Below are 15,677 nucleotides of genomic sequence, written 5' to 3'. Positions count from 1 at the left end.
TGTGTGTGTGGTTGGGTTAAATGGTGTGTATAAGTTGTTTTTTATGGGGCCTCGGGGAGAGATATTTCACACCCTATTTAACTGTTCATTACAGCTGGTCACTATGAAGGGAAAATGTTCTGTCTTTGGACAATTACGCAGTGAAATGCTAACAGCGGAGAGCTTTAAACTACAGCACATAAAGCAGAACAAAGACGCTTCCTGAAACTAATAATTACTGGACAAATGAGCTCTACTGTTTACACTGCTCAACTTCATCAATTTTTGCCCTATTACGGTCAGGGCTTACAAGACTGGTGTGGTGAATGGTAACTTTGCGTTTCGTGTGGAGCTCTGTGTTGACGTCAAGATCCAGAGCTATTCCTGGTGAGCTCATTGTTAAAAGCCCTCTTACCTCACTGCTAGGGACTCCATCTTTCCTCTTAAGATGGCTTTCGTTCTGTGTGCTAGAGTCTGTTTTCCTTCTTGTCATTCAGTTGCATTAGATAACTCAAGTTATCTGAATGCTAAGAGAACGGAAACCTCAGAGGGTTCTCACAGCGTTTAAGCAATGGTTGACACTTTGTTGGGTGCAGAGGGTTTCTTCTGTAGTATGATGTTTTGACACATTTTGTGTGTTTTTATATATATATATATATATATATATATATATATATATATATATATATATATATATATATATATATATATATATATATATATATATATATGTTTATATGTATATAAACTAGGGATACACACTTTATCAATACTATACTGGTTATAGGCTTATAGTAGAGATAATATTATATTATAATATTTATATTATATGGATTAGAGGTGTTAGATGATATTGAATATATGCATTTACCACTTAAAATTAATCTTTAAAAACTTTATTATAGAAAATATTATTAGAAATAATTATTTTATTGTTTAAATGAATTATTATAAAAGTGTTAATACTCTGTGTAATTCAATTTATGTTTTAATGTTGTGTTTGAATATTTAATTTTTATTTATAATTTTAGACAAAATCAAAATAAGTTTTAATGTCATGTTTAATTTGTACTGTTAGATAATATTTCTCTCCCCAATCTTTCTCTATTTCTCCTTTAATAATTGGCAAAAATGCATATTTCACGTGCACAGTCACAAAACATTTGGACATTCGTAGTTCAGATGAAGTATCTGGTGCATTACTTTATATTGACCTCTCATATTTGCTTTCATGTGTGTGCAGTATGTAACCTACAAAAACACTAGACTATCTTTGTTTACATTCCTAGGGTTGCCCACAGTCATAGACGACGATCTTGTCTAGCACAGTAGTGAATGGTTGATGAATGGTCAGAGGCAGTTAGTCGGTTGCGTACTTCATCTCCATTCATAATCGTATCTATTCACTACTACATCCGGTACACACAGGCTTATCGCCTTCAAGAGATTCTGGCTGATTGCATTTAGAAAAATGTATAGAATAAGAGTGTGGTTTTTGTGCTATGTTGAATTCGTATGACTGAATAAATGTCATGTTTGACTCGTTTACCTCACGCGAACACACACACACACACAAAGCAGGGTCTGCAAACGCTCAATATACTGCAAATACAGCATATGTGCCCAAACACACACGCTGTCTCACGCAAGTGAGATTCTTAGGCTGGGATATGACCATATGTTCATGTGACCTGTGCCCCGTCTCTGACTCACCCGGTCACGAGTGCCATACCTGTCTGACGCTGAATCACCCCGCGCTGACCTCGATTCTGGGCCGCATTCACAGCCCTCCTTCCTCCCTCACACCCTGAAGAGCGGCTTCCAGTCTGTGTGCTATTCAGTTATACATTTCTAGTTGTTTAGAAAGGGAGAGGAGCTTCCTCTATAGACTACGCATAGTTCTGCGTTACTTAATCCTATTGAGCCGCTGAATGAAGCTGCCTTGATGTCGTGCCAATACACTAACACATAAACCGACCATTAACACATGAGCCCCCTTGATCTTAATTGAAAGGCATTTAGTAGGGAACATATTGGTGTTGTATTGATTTTGTCAGGCAGTTTCCTGATGCAATGAGTGAGCGGGCTTGGAAAGACTGCAGTCGTTTTCTCTTGTCTTACGCTTCGGTTTAGTTGCTTTTCTATTACCTATCGGTGGGCTGTTCACAAACAGAAGGGTATTTGGCTTTACGAAGCTGGTTTCTCTGTTGATAAAATGCTGAGATTTTATATTATCTGTGATCATTTTAAGCCAGTAGTCTGACCACCTCCATGTATGTCATATTTTGCAGTGGGACCTAAAAGTCCACATTAAAATCTCAGATTTTACATACATTTTTCAGATTAAAAATAAGAAATATTTTTCTGTAAAGTGAATTTGAAGACATAAAAGTGTTCAAAAGTTTGTGGTTGGTAAGATTGTTGATGTTTTTGTCACTAAGGCTGCATTTATTTCATTACAAATATAATGCAAATAGTAATATTATGAAATATTATATTGTATTATATGAAATATTATACATTTTTCCTGTGATGGCAAAGCTACATTTTCAGTAGCCATTGCTCCAGTCTTTAGTGTCACATGATTCTTCAGAATTTTATAAATGCCTATTCGATGCTCACATAACAATAATCGAAACCATATTATTACCAATGATTTTTTTTATTCTCATCAGGGCTGAATCTGCTTATTAATTTTGTGGAAATCGCGATTTCTTTGTTAGCACTGTTTAATGCATAGAAAGTTTAAAATGAAATCATTTATTTGAAATAAAAATAGTTTTCTAACATTATTAATGTCTTTAATGTAACTTTGGAATTAATTTCGATGGCATTCCTGAATAAAAGTATTAAATCATTTATTCATTCATGAATAATTTATTAAATCTTATTTTTTTTGACTAGTGGTGCAGCAGTAATAATGGTTCAAATTCATTAAAATATTCATAAATACTATTATTGTAGTATTTATGAATTTTAATTGTAATAAATATTATTAGGTAATATTTAATTCATGCATTTTTTAAATTAATTACATTTGTAATAATAATTATTATTACCAAATTATTATTATTATTATTTATTTTATTTTTTATTGTAAATATATTTTTAATTAATTTAGCATTTAATAAGAAAAGGATAAAAACATATACAATTTGGACACCACTGAATAAACTTGGTTTATGTGCCAGGAGAGGCGTTTTCTTCAACACATTAATGAGAGGTCTCTCTGTGATTATATTCACATTCTACTGCCCGCTTGTGTTTTGGGCTTTTTAATGACAATCGTCTCTTCGATCCACAAATTGTAGCGTGCATACGTGTACGTACTCGATCACGCCTGCTCAAAAGTGTATACGTCGGATGCTCTGTCTCCATACACAGCCGAGCCGATGCAGATTTGTGAGTGTGCACGCTGGTAGTCCCAGCTGAATCCCATGCTGTGCCCCAGCGCTGCAGCAGAGATAGGGAGGGAGGGTGTGAACTGAGACGCACAGATAGAGGCCTGGCAGACAGGCAGACAGGAGCCAGTCTCTCTGCTCTCACAGATTAGCCTGACTCCAGCTCCACATTCCCCGGACCAAACCACACACACACACACACACACACACACAGGCTGTGATATTACACTTACGTGTTTTAATCATCAAAAAAACGATCAGATCCCCATCAGAACATTCAATTTCATCGTGGTTGTTTGGTCTGAACACTGTGCGTGATTTAAACGTCAAGCTGTTTTTTCTTAGTGTGAAGCATTTTAAAAAAATACTAAGATGAAATCAGCGCGATCTTATAATCTCAAAGTCATGACATTACTCCTAAACCTCATAACCGCATTATCACACACAAAGTCATAACAGTCACACGCTACATCATATACTTTGATTAGTGGCTGCAGCGTCTCTAGCTAGGAGCTATGAACTATCCACAAACACCACAACAGACTGACCACAGTTTGATTCCGATCAAGGACAATGTTTCATTTAATCTTTGTTTGTTTGATAAATAAATATGAATTATAGAAACATCGAAAACAAAAAAGTAACTGCACGCACGTCATGCACGTTTGATTAAACGTCAACGCAAATATCAAGAAAAAAAAAGAAAAGATAAGCCTGAAATAATATACAGAATAATCTTAAATATAAGGCTTTGGTATTAATTGAATAAGTGATAAATATAGGAAAATTTGTATTATTGCTATTAACTATAGGTAATAGCAGGGAAAGTAATTACATAAAAAAATCAAACAAAACAGGAGATAAATGTGAATTACAGAAACAGTGTAATTCCTGTCACAAAAAAATTATTTTCAACATTTAAAAAAAAACACAAACAGTAAGGAAACAAATATAGGCCTGGAATAATATAGGCTACAGAATAATATTGTTTAATATAGCTAATGCTTAGGTCTTCAGTATTAATTAAAAAAATTATAATTTTTTTTTTAATAAGAAATGTATGTGTAACTTAGGAACCTATACATAAATAAAAAGTGCATGAAAAGAAAGAAAGAAAGAAAGAAAGAAAGAAAGAAAGAAAGAAAGAAAGAAAGAAAGAAAGAAAGAAAGAAAGAAACTAAAATAAATAGGCATAAACAGTAAATAAATAGAAATTGTCATACAAATTGGTTTATACCTAAGAAGAAAAAAAAAAAGGAAAGGTAAGATACAAATTAAGGTAGCCTATACAAAAAACAAAAAATATATATTTTAATATAAAACTTTAGTTTTTAAATAACTACTTTTGAAAGTTGTTTGTATTTCATTTTCACTAAATAATGGATAAAAATAAGCTAATGGGATTTGCATAATGTGTGTACTATTATGTAACGTTTTATATATTAAAATGCATGTAATATATATGAAATTGTTATATATTAAATAGTAAAGCTATTTTAAAATTACGCAGGACATGGATGGAAGCTGCTGTCAGACACACAGACGTGTAAATCAATTCTTCAGCAAACACACAACGTGAGGTACCAGCGGAGGTGAAATCAGTCGACAGGCACCATATACAGACACTAAATACCTCCAAGCATTCTTGAGTTATCTCGCTCCGCTTCTACACTTGAAGACTCGGATTCCGTTCACCTTGAAGGAACGCGCGCTTTACGCACACTACAGCATCAAAGCGCGACATTCAACACACCGAAACTACCGAGAACCTGCGTTTGACTGCCGCCCACCGAGGGCCTTCACTCTTTCGTTTAGTAAAATAAAGTCGAAATTAAGATCTCACGGCGTGCACAACGACAACAGACCGTTCCTAACCGTTACAACGCACCCTATAGGATCTAGTCAAAAATCTTTATCAGATAGCGCAGATATAAGACGGAGATTTATCGCGCCGGACCGCGTGGCTCGTCGAGCGCGTGGACGGTTTCGGGGAAGAGGCTGCGAGCGGTGCCTGTTTTGCGCGCTCGATAAGACGCGCTGAGCATTATTAATCTCCCGCTGATCCCTTCGTGATTTGGAAAAGGTTCATCCTGAGTGTTTCAGCGGCTACTAAACGCTGGGGGTTAAGGCTGGGGTTTAATGCCTGTCTCTCAGGAGGGGACGGCTGATAGCGCGCGCTTATGAATGAGGTGCCTCGTGAGGCCCTCTCCGCGCGAGCCTCATTAGCTGTCAATCAAACTGTTCCCCCGGTCAGCCTCTGGTTATGTAAATAGTCCTTACCAAAATGGTGACTATAGTCGCCTGCATATTAATAGAGTTAATTAAACCGTAATGTAATAAGAACCGTACAGCGGCATAAATGTTTTTAAAAACCATTGATAGTAGGCCTGCGCCGCTTTTCCGCTAAATTTGAATTTATTGAATTCATTTAAACTCTTTCGCTCCAGTCGTAATCAATATTGTGCGTTTTGTTTAGCATTTTAGAAAACAAATTCGTTTTTCAGCACATCAATGCATACAAAAATAAACACATAATGGAAATTTAAAAAAAGAAGGGGATCAAAATTGAATTAACCGAAATGTTTACGTCGTGATTTGAGAATCGCGTAGCAAACGGGTCATTGTTTTATTATTTTCATTCTGCAAAAAAAAGCGTTTTATTTGTATTGTTTATATCGTTGATCGTGAAAGGCTGATCAACCGTAGGCTATAATTCAGTCGTTACCGAGTTAAATGGAATTAACGCCCATAGAAAGCCCAGATAACGAGGCTTTTGGGAAACTCGCCCCAGAAGGGCGTCGGGAAGGATATTAAATGCTAAACCAATTAAGCTAGCAATTCGTCAATTAATAGAAGTGGTCTGTGGCGGATTCATAACTTCAATTCCCCTCAAGTGTGTGAAGTCGTTCGGTGTCACCTCCGCCCATCTTACTTTATCTCGGAGAATTATTACATGCAAACAGCGCTGTGTACTCAGACGCCTGTTTCTTTTGTTTTTGCCAGATTTATCTTATTTCATAAACGTCATTTTTAAATGATACGTGCCGAGTCCAGTATGTAATATAACGCAATATCATTTAGCTCGTCGTGAAATCCGTCGTTCGTTATATTTAATCGTGTCGATTGCTTTGTCATTAACGTGTCGATTGCAACAATCCAGCTGTGATTGCATTTTCGTTGCATGTATTTTAATACACGCGTACGCTATTAAATAGGCAAGCTCTGCGACAAGTTCATTATTAAAAACAACTATTTCAAAGGGACTACGCTTTAGAGATTTGCGTGTGTGTGCGCGCGTGCCAGCAATAACACACACAGCTACAACGCTTGGCATTGCGCGTGACCGTTCACGCAGAACAGAATTGACAGAATTTACAGATCATGAAGTTCTGGCTTTGTCTGTGTGACAGAGGGCGTCTTTCAAAAAAAACAGTTTAGGGTAACTGAATGGATGTCAGGCGATACATTTCTACACTCCCCAAATATTTTAAAAACAAATGTAAAATAATGTTCCATAAAAAGGTGTAGATTCGGGTGCGCCGCCACGCGTGAAGAGACCTTATTTTTACTCACTTTTATTTCAGGTTTGCGTTGATGTGACAAACATTTCGAGGCCTGTCTGATGACCGGCTAAAGCTGAAAATGGTGATTTGGTTTCAGGTACAGACGGTTTGATCAAATGCTCGTCCTCTCCACGCGTTCACAGGTCTCAGCATCACTTATTAATCTCATTATCAGCGGCCTGTCGAGGAGACGGATCGGCGACCACCTTTCTGAAATCTAAGAGAAATTTACAACACTTGAATTCATCGCTAAACAGGCCGGTTCGAGAAGTTAATCGAGCCTTTTAAACGCGCGTTGGGAAACCCCGCATCATCCCTTAAGCATCCCGCTTTAATCGACGCGCTTTGGTTTGAGAATTTATTATCGAGCGCTATCTGTTTCGCGCAATTAATGCGTTTATTTGCATGCATATTTAAAGCTCAATTTTTATCCGAAAAAAGGGGAGGGGTGATAACTCAAACAATACCGCTAAGATAACAATATTTCCAACTGAGTATAATGAGTGTGATTATTGTTGTATGATCATACTAAGCTGTCGCTCGTATCTCTTATCTCCCTGCAGCTTTTATAGAGAACACATCCAGATTTATCGGGCCATAAAATTGAGCTTTACGTTCTCGCACAGACAGCAAGGTTATTTTACGGCAACGTTTTTATTTTACAAGAAGTAGCTGCAAACAAAATCCCGAGCCTCCGCAGTAAAACGCGACGCGCGCGGCAGCGCGGAAAACCCCGACTGGTCCCGCGCTTTTATATTATTTGGAACGTATTTATAAATCAAGCAGCTAAATTATAGCATGCAAAAATGTAAAACAATGTTTAAAACAATGTTTTATAGCTTTATAGAACTGTGTGTGATTTTGCTATGTGCGTAACTGTGCCTCAGTCAAAACATCTTTCCAATTGCTTTTAGTGTCTTTTAAAAGTTAACTTTCATTGACTTAAAAACGCAGTCGTTTAAAATACAGTGGACTCAGCAAATATAGATCTAGCAGGTAGGAGCACACCCCTCCTCCGCCGCGCACATCTAGTTTATCCCTCGTTCTTCTCCTCCTCCGTGGGTCCTACCTTTGGAGCGCGTCACGTGGTTCTGCTCTTACAAATAACTCGCAGTAAAGTAGAGAGCAAATCAGAGGACAGTTATATTGGGCATTATCTGCAGCAGCGGCTATCTCCAGATACAGGCAAGGCACGGGGACGCGTCCGAACGCGGAGAGGACGGTTGCGGGGTTTTTTTCCCCACATTGTCGCAGACGCGTTCAAAGTTTGAATTGTGGGCTGAAATCGAGAAGAAAGAAGAGGCTGGAGCTTCCACGGCGATATTCGCTCAGGTCACTTGGAAAAGAGGGTTCCTGACTTTATCGCTGCCCGTCCTTATCTGGTGAGATAATGCAGCGAGAGCTCTTGGATGAAATTATATAAACCCTTTCCTTACAGTTATCAACGTTTTTATGTAATCTGCGTTTTCGGTGATAAAATATAGATGTTCGAGAGATTAGAGCGCGGATTGATTCGATCCCGGCAGATGATTTAATGGTTCGGTATACAGTTTTCCCGGGATATCTGAGACTGCTGCTGATAATTATTTATATCCCTATGTAAAGATATGGACAGCAATTAATGTCATTTTAGTCTATTAAATACAAATCGTACTATACAGATAACCGAAAAATCATAACAATCCTAACGGTTTGCCCATCTCGCCTATTTTCTACAGTTTATGATTGTTTATAAAATTCGACTTGTTACGTTCCTGGTTTTAAAGCGTCGTTGCAAATAATAGCTTGCTGGTCAATAATAATTCACATGTTTCATTTAATTCATTTATTCGTACACGTCTAACTCTGCGAAAATAACTGAATTCGTTCATTTGGGTTTGTCATTAGGAGAAATTGCTTTTTTTTGAGGCCACTGCTCACCGGACCGTCGCATTTGGAGATTTTGGACTTCACTTTTAAGATTTCAGAACTTGAACGGATAGCTTAGTCGTCGGATACACCATGTATTCGAGCCTGGCTCTATCTTCCAACCCGTCCCCCTACGCGCACGATTCCGGGAACTACATCCACCCGTCCGCCAGCTCACCTGTGTACGTCCCCACCACCCGCGTCCCCGCCATGCTCCAGACCCTGCCCTACCTCCAGACGTGCGAGTCCTCGCATCAAGCCCACGGGCTCGGCAGCCACCACGCCTGGCCGCAGACCGGCGCGGAGAATTCCTCCTTCAACCCGGGCAGCCCTCACCCTCCTCCCGGTTTCTCTTATTCGCACAGCCCGCCGGTGAGCAGCAGCACCGGCAGGGACGCCGCGTACCAGAACCCGCTGGTGTTGGGTAACGGCGGCCGGGCGGATCAGTACGGAAGCGCCCTGGTGCGCTCCGTCGGCGGCTCATACTCCAGTCCGTACGCGGCCTACATGAGCCCGGAGATGGCCACCTCATGGACGCCAGGGCCCTTCGACGGCGGCATGATCGGTCTCCAGGGCCGCCAGGGAACTCTGCCGGGGAGGAGGTCCAGTTTAGGTAAGGATTTTTCACAATAGTTCAATTTTTTATTAACACTGTCAAAATGACTAAACGTTTGCTAACTTTAAAATAATTATTTCTCTCAGGATTGCGTGTGCCCGAGCAACCCTTTGCGCTTTTTTAAAAAGTGGGTTATTGCATTCGGGTCGTAATATGGTTGGAGTTTAAAATCCATCTTTCTAGTCAGCGGGCAAAAATGAGGGGTTTTCGTTTGATGTTGTGATCTCGCAATTTATAGCAGTGGTGTTGAGGGTTATTTATTGCTGTCTTGGTGTTTATGTTAGACCATCGTTGTTAGAAGGCACTAGAAAAGCTTATCAAAACAAAACCTGATCTTATTCCACTAATACACATCTTTTAACGGGCAGCGCGATCACTTTAATTTAATTCCCTGCTATTGTCTGTCCACTTGTGGATTGATGAAAGGGTCCCGTGCACACCTCATAATTGTGAGGGCTATCCAAGCTACTGTCACCTTGATCAAACTTTTCTAAACAGGCCATTACGGCCAGATACACATTGGGCGGCCGTTCCCTTTGAAGCCCGGCGCTTTAGGCGGACGCGTTTTCTTTGATAGTCCATAAAACGTCACATTTCTTTCTACGACCGAGGGCCATTTACTCGGGCTCGCGCGAGGCTCGAGCATTTGATGTTAAGCAGTTGCGCGTTTCGGTGCTTTGCTACGAAAACCGCTTCACAGACCCGAGCGAAGCCGCATTTTAGATCGCGGCGGTCCCGTCAGAAAAACGCGAGGCCCGGCCTTATACCTTTTCAACGGCGGAAGAACGAAACGCAATTGCGCAAAGTTATTAATACGCACGTGTTATTTGAAATAAATTGTCGGAGAGCGTCACGTGTCGTGATATTGATTGATCGCTGACCCCTGGATCTTTAACACTGATAAGAGCCCCGCTGACGTTCCGCTCGCCCGAGGCCCTCGTGCTTCGTCCTAATAGACACTCCGGTGACCCTGGATATTCTCTTATTAATCCATTCTTCATTCCGTCTGGGGTTTTGTCACATTCCATACCGCTGAGGCTCAGAAAACACCAGGCCCCCACTATAGGAATGACTCCGAAGTGTGGCCTTTAAAAAAAAAAAAAAAAAAACAGCTCGTGTCGTCTGCCTACATTAGGGTTTCTCTTAACACATAAATACAAGTCTATTTATTTAATTATATTTATTTATTTTTGCAATTTCAACATATCGGATAGGGAAAAAAATAAGCAGGCCGATCTGAATGTCCCCTCTCTTGTGTCGCGCGCCTAAAAGCGGGTGGACCCTGTTGCTTTAAAAGCTGTGCCTGTTTTCGAACATATTTTAAAACGTTTAAATTTAGTCTAAAATCGCGCCACACTTAAAGTATTATTTGCGTGGCAGGACGTTTTAAATCTCAACTTTATCTGTCAAGTCACCGGGAACGGCGCGTATTTAAAAACGCGTCTAAATGATTTGCGATAAATATGCATCGTTTGATTTTTAAATGTTTTTTTTTTTTTTGCAGAAACATTAGGCTACATGTAGAAACGTTACAGCAGTACCTTAATAGCATCTCATTACACCGATCCTTCCCTTCATTTGAACTTTAACGATTATTTCGTGTCGCGTTGTGTTTTATGATTTTAACGAACATTGTCCTCTCGTAAATCACACTGAGCCTAGGAGAAAAACCTTGGGAACTGAATGAAAAGCTGAGCGTGTCTCCTTTCAGACATGCTGGAAGAGCTGCCGGGTGAAGGGCGGGAGTGTGTGAACTGCGGCTCCATCTCGACGCCGCTGTGGAGGAGAGACGGTACCGGACACTACCTGTGCAACGCCTGCGGCCTCTATCACAAGATGAACGGCATCAATCGACCCCTCATCAAACCACAGAAACGCCTGGTAAATGCCCTGCCGTCATTTACTTGGTTTCTTTTAGGCTTGCTCTGCAACATTGTAAAATGTGAGCAAGTGCAGGTGTTAGGCCTGCGGTTAATTCTACCTCAATTGCTGTCCCTTTAAATCCGCTTTCTAATATAAACGTAGATTCAGCTAGAGAATGATGTGTTAAATCATAATCAGTTATTATAAGATAAGATATAAGATATTTTTTTATAAAAGAATTCAAACAGTTGTTTTGAGTATTAACACATGAAGCACTTTCCCCCCAAATTCCCAGACAAATAAGTGGGCCTATTTCTCATTGGCAAATACTTGAAATTAAATTATTTTATTTGACAAATACAGACTTCAAGCATAGAAAGAAAACTGTAAAATAAGCCGATGTTCCCGGTCAAGATGTAAACATTTTTGCTGGCTTTCTGGCAATGCTTAACATGACTTTTATTAAATTGCTTTATTATTTTTTTTATACGTTTCGGGTTGATCTCAGGGTCAGTGCTGGGAAGGTCACTGAAAGAGAGAAACTGAGCAAAGCCTTCACTGCTGTTCTGTTTCCCAGAAGTCTCTCTCTCTCTCTCTCTCTCCCACACATTCTCTTTATTACACTCTCTCTCGCGCAATTCTCTCACTCGTCTGTACCTCTCTGTTTTCATTTTTGCATTCACGACCTTGTCCTTGGGTCGGTCTGTTTTTAGCCCGAGCAGCGCAAAACTCAAAACAGCGCCAAACTTTACGGCGAATTTCAGCTGTGAAGCTTCGTTCTTTCTCTAGAAGAATATTAATTACGGGTACCTTTAAAATCCATTTTCTCTGTTATCAGTGACCATAGTTACGTGCATTTAAAATAAATGCAAACGCAAACCCTTTTGAACACATATCTTTTATTTATAAAACGTATTTCGTCTCCCCTTTTGTTTGAGGGGTATTTTTAATTTCCTTCATGTCTCGTCTCAGTTCCTCTGACAAAGTTCTGTCAAAGTCTGCTTTATTTATCGCCTCCCAAAATATCTGTATGTTTGTCTCCGCAGCAAAGCACATCGCGACGAGCAGGCCTGTGCTGCACGAACTGTCACACCAGTACGACCACGCTGTGGAGGAGAAACGCGGAGGGAGAGCCCGTCTGCAACGCCTGCGGTCTCTACATGAAGCTCCACGGGGTGAGTGTGGGATTCAGCCTGCATTATTGTGCCACACAAGACTGATATTTCTAACTAGAGCTGGATTCGGGAGGGTGCATGCTGTGTGTGTGTGTGTGTGTGTGTGTGTGTGTGTGCAAGCCGGTAGCCCACGTGATACAGAGGTCATAGGTGTGTTTTATCGGAAGAGAATGAGAACGAAGAAAGGAAGGGGAGTCGCTTAAATAATCTTTGTTCTGCAAACCGGTGTTGTATAAACTCGCAGCTGACAAACTGACCCTCACAAGAAAAAGGAAATAAAACTACATATTCTCACCCAGTTCAACTACCATTATAACTAAACCACCGGCTCTTGACTGACTGCATCAAAATAATCTGGGTTTTTTTTAGGTACCGAGGCCGTTGGCGATGAAGAAAGAAAGCATCCAGACGAGAAAACGCAAACCAAAGATGCCCAAAACCAAAGCATCCTCAGGTAAGAGTTGGGTAAAGCAATTTCCAAAAGAGATGTTTTTGAAAAAGGTTCATTTTTAGACGAGAGCAGACGTGAGTGATTTGAATGGAAGTGTGGGAGTGAGTGAGTCAGAGAATGTGTGGAGAGAAATATGGGGTGAGTGAGAGAGTAAAGGGAGGGAAAAGGGAGTGAAAGAGAGAGAGAGAGAGAGAGAGAGAGCACTTTTCTCTGCATTCGGTCGACATGTGGTGCGTGTGCGGCACCAGGACAAACACCAGCGAATGTTTGACGCCACGACTCGTCGTTTGCAATAACCTGTAAAATAACACGTCCATTTGCTGCTTCTTTATTGTGGCTGTCAGTCTGATTCTGTTCTATCCGTCTTCAGGGTCAACAGTGTCTGGCGCTACGTCTCCCACTTCATTACCTGCTTCAGAGAACGCCTCTACAATAAAGAGCGAACCCAATATCGCAGCTTCGCCATACGCAGGCCAAACCGTTGTCTCGGTCACGCAAGTATGTACTCATGCGATCGACTGAACTGTATTTTTTTCTTCGTAAATGTCACCGAAAGGCAAATATTATAGATAAAGGATTGATTCCAGAGTGGCGTTTAAGCTTCACTGAAACTTTCCAGTGGAAAAAAAGGTTCTTTAGATGACGAAAATGTTTACTGGAATGAACCTAAACCTGAACGCAAAAGAACCAATTTTTGAAGAATGTTTCAGTCATTTTCTGAAAATGGCCGAAACATTCACCTTCGAATCAGCCAACACTTCGTATTGAAACAACATGAAAATTCCATCATTTTTGGACGAACTGTCCCTTTAAAGATTTGGCACCTAACAGTGTCTCTCTTTGCTCTTTAAAAGGGATCCACGCAGTTGGACAGTACCAGTTCGGGACACGTGGACATCAAATACGAAGACTACACATACACCCCGACGTCGATCGCCCCGCAGAATTCCTGGTGTGCGCTGTCCCAAGCGTGATGTGAGACCTACTACCTTTTCTAAACCCTCTCCAGTGCATTCTGGGAGAAAAGACTTTTAACGAGATCTACCTAATAGAACCTTTACACAAATGTAGAGAGACGGAGCTTAGGAAGGCAAGAGACTGACTGTAATTTGTGCTGCTTTGCCTCGTTGATTTATCGTGGCATATCCGTCACGGGCCAATTGTGCCAAAATACGGAGGGCCACAAGCAGCGACTCGGCAACAGTTCTCAAGTTCCTTAAGCAATGATCGGGAGGACAAAAAAACATGCTTTTTATGGCTTCTGAACATGTTTCACGGCTTAGATGTTAATGATTTACTTTTAAGATACATTATTTATGTTGAGATAAGAATGGTGGAGGCACACAAGTCTCTCCCATAATTTTCCTTATCCTTCAGGGAATGCGTCTTTACGGTCGTTATGACTTTAGATCGCATACTTTCCCTGAATGAGGCTTTTAAAAGTTTCATTGTTGTCTTTGCTGATTCCAGACACTTTTAATGCTGTATTGTATTCCTCTGATGATCCAAAGTGCAATGATCCTCGCTTTTCAGCTAATTTTGAAAAGGGGCACATTTATATTAATTGTTCAAAATTATGTGTTGCGTTTTGTCTGAATATGTTAACCTAATTTTATTTGCTGTATTTTGTTGATATATATTGGAATTATATCATTGTTTTATTGCATATAAAATTGCCAAACGTCTGCTTTGCGTCCACACTTGTTTGTAGAAATATTGTAATTCTCCTTTCATTTATTCTACACTATAAAAGGTTTTTTTTGGGTTTCAAACAGTAATTAATGGGGAAAAAGTTCAGAGGTATGTAGATAAAAAAGGAATCTGCTTTTTAAAAGCTGTTTAAGGTCAAACAGACAAAAGAGACATCAATATCATCCTGTTTATAATTATCATTATTATTATTATAACGAGAACTAGGGGTGATTTCCATGGATTTATTTTAATTGATATTTATATAAATATTTAAATAAAACACCAACATATTCTCATGGCAATATATACATTTTTCAAAGTTTACCAAATTCGTGGCTAATTCATATGAATAAATATGTATCACATTTCACTCACACACACATATATATCTTTGGATTTGCCACCTTATATTTTCTCATAAGAACAGGATGAATATGACTATTATTTTAATATATTATCTCTCAGATTTAAATTTTTTTGCTTTATTCCCAAAAAGACCAAGCGTCCCATTCTTGTTTTCTGTTTCGAAGGTGGTTGTTAAAAGTGTTAATTTTTAAAACGCCCCGACTTTATAATGCCACGATGTAGGCCATATATGAATTGTATATGAATGCTTTGATGTTTATGACCTTATATAGTTCTTTTGTGTAAGCGGCCTCCTCATAGGTGTTGCTGAATGTTTGCGTGAATGACTCTCGGTGTCTGAGCGTACCTCTCTCCGCACAGTGTTGGCGATCAAAGGTTGCGTTCCAGCTTGGCTTTATGGTGCTCAGGTTTTGGGTTGGGCTACATCATGTTGGCTGTATGCGGGCGCGTCAGCATGTAGCCCACCCGCTTTACAGCCCCATGGCGACAGAGAGGCTCCGCCAGCCGCCTTTATTGCTATTGGCCAAATTAGCTCGCGTTATCTCTTGGTGCCTTAGTTTTTGTTGCCCAGGTGATGAGGTGCAGGGTCAAGAAACTGTTGCATCAGGTTCATAACCTTAACCTCACGAGCAGTTCTTCATAAGCACTATTTTATTCGCTGTG

General features: G+C 39.9%; 1 protein-coding gene across 1 annotated transcript; it reads left to right on the top strand.

Moving 5' to 3' along the window:
- Positions 1-8,057: 8,057 nt before the first annotated feature.
- gata5 (GATA binding protein 5) lies at positions 8,058-14,641 on the top strand. The gene is made up of 7 exons (XM_043225560.1): positions 8,058-8,325; positions 8,831-9,464; positions 11,179-11,348; positions 12,377-12,505; positions 12,875-12,959; positions 13,327-13,454; positions 13,811-14,641. Exons 2-7 carry the CDS (start codon positions 8,945-8,947, stop codon positions 13,928-13,930), a joined length of 1,152 nt encoding a protein of 383 aa, XP_043081495.1. The 5' UTR covers positions 8,058-8,325; positions 8,831-8,944; the 3' UTR covers positions 13,931-14,641.
- The last annotated feature ends 1,036 nt before the right edge of the window (positions 14,642-15,677 follow it).

Source organism: Puntigrus tetrazona, chromosome 23 (assembly GCF_018831695.1).
Source record: "Puntigrus tetrazona isolate hp1 chromosome 23, ASM1883169v1, whole genome shotgun sequence".
Classification (NCBI taxonomy): domain Eukaryota; kingdom Metazoa; phylum Chordata; class Actinopteri; order Cypriniformes; family Cyprinidae; genus Puntigrus; species Puntigrus tetrazona.
Note: the sequence above shows the minus strand (reverse complement) of the source record. Positions and strands in the feature narration are given on the sequence as shown.

What these genes read in the sequence shown, in the direction of transcription:
- gata5 (XM_043225560.1), top strand. Translation starts at nt 8,945, where the DNA reads ATGTATTCGAGCCTGGCTCTATCTTCCAACCCGTCCCCCTACGCGCAC. An exon ending in TCAAACCACAGAAACGCCTG is followed by an intron (nt 11,349 to 12,376) that starts GTAAATGCCCTG and finishes TTGTCTCCGCAG; the next exon opens with CAAAGCACATCGCGACGAGC. An exon ending in TCTACATGAAGCTCCACGGG is followed by an intron (nt 12,506 to 12,874) that starts GTGAGTGTGGGA and finishes GGTTTTTTTTAG; the next exon opens with GTACCGAGGCCGTTGGCGAT.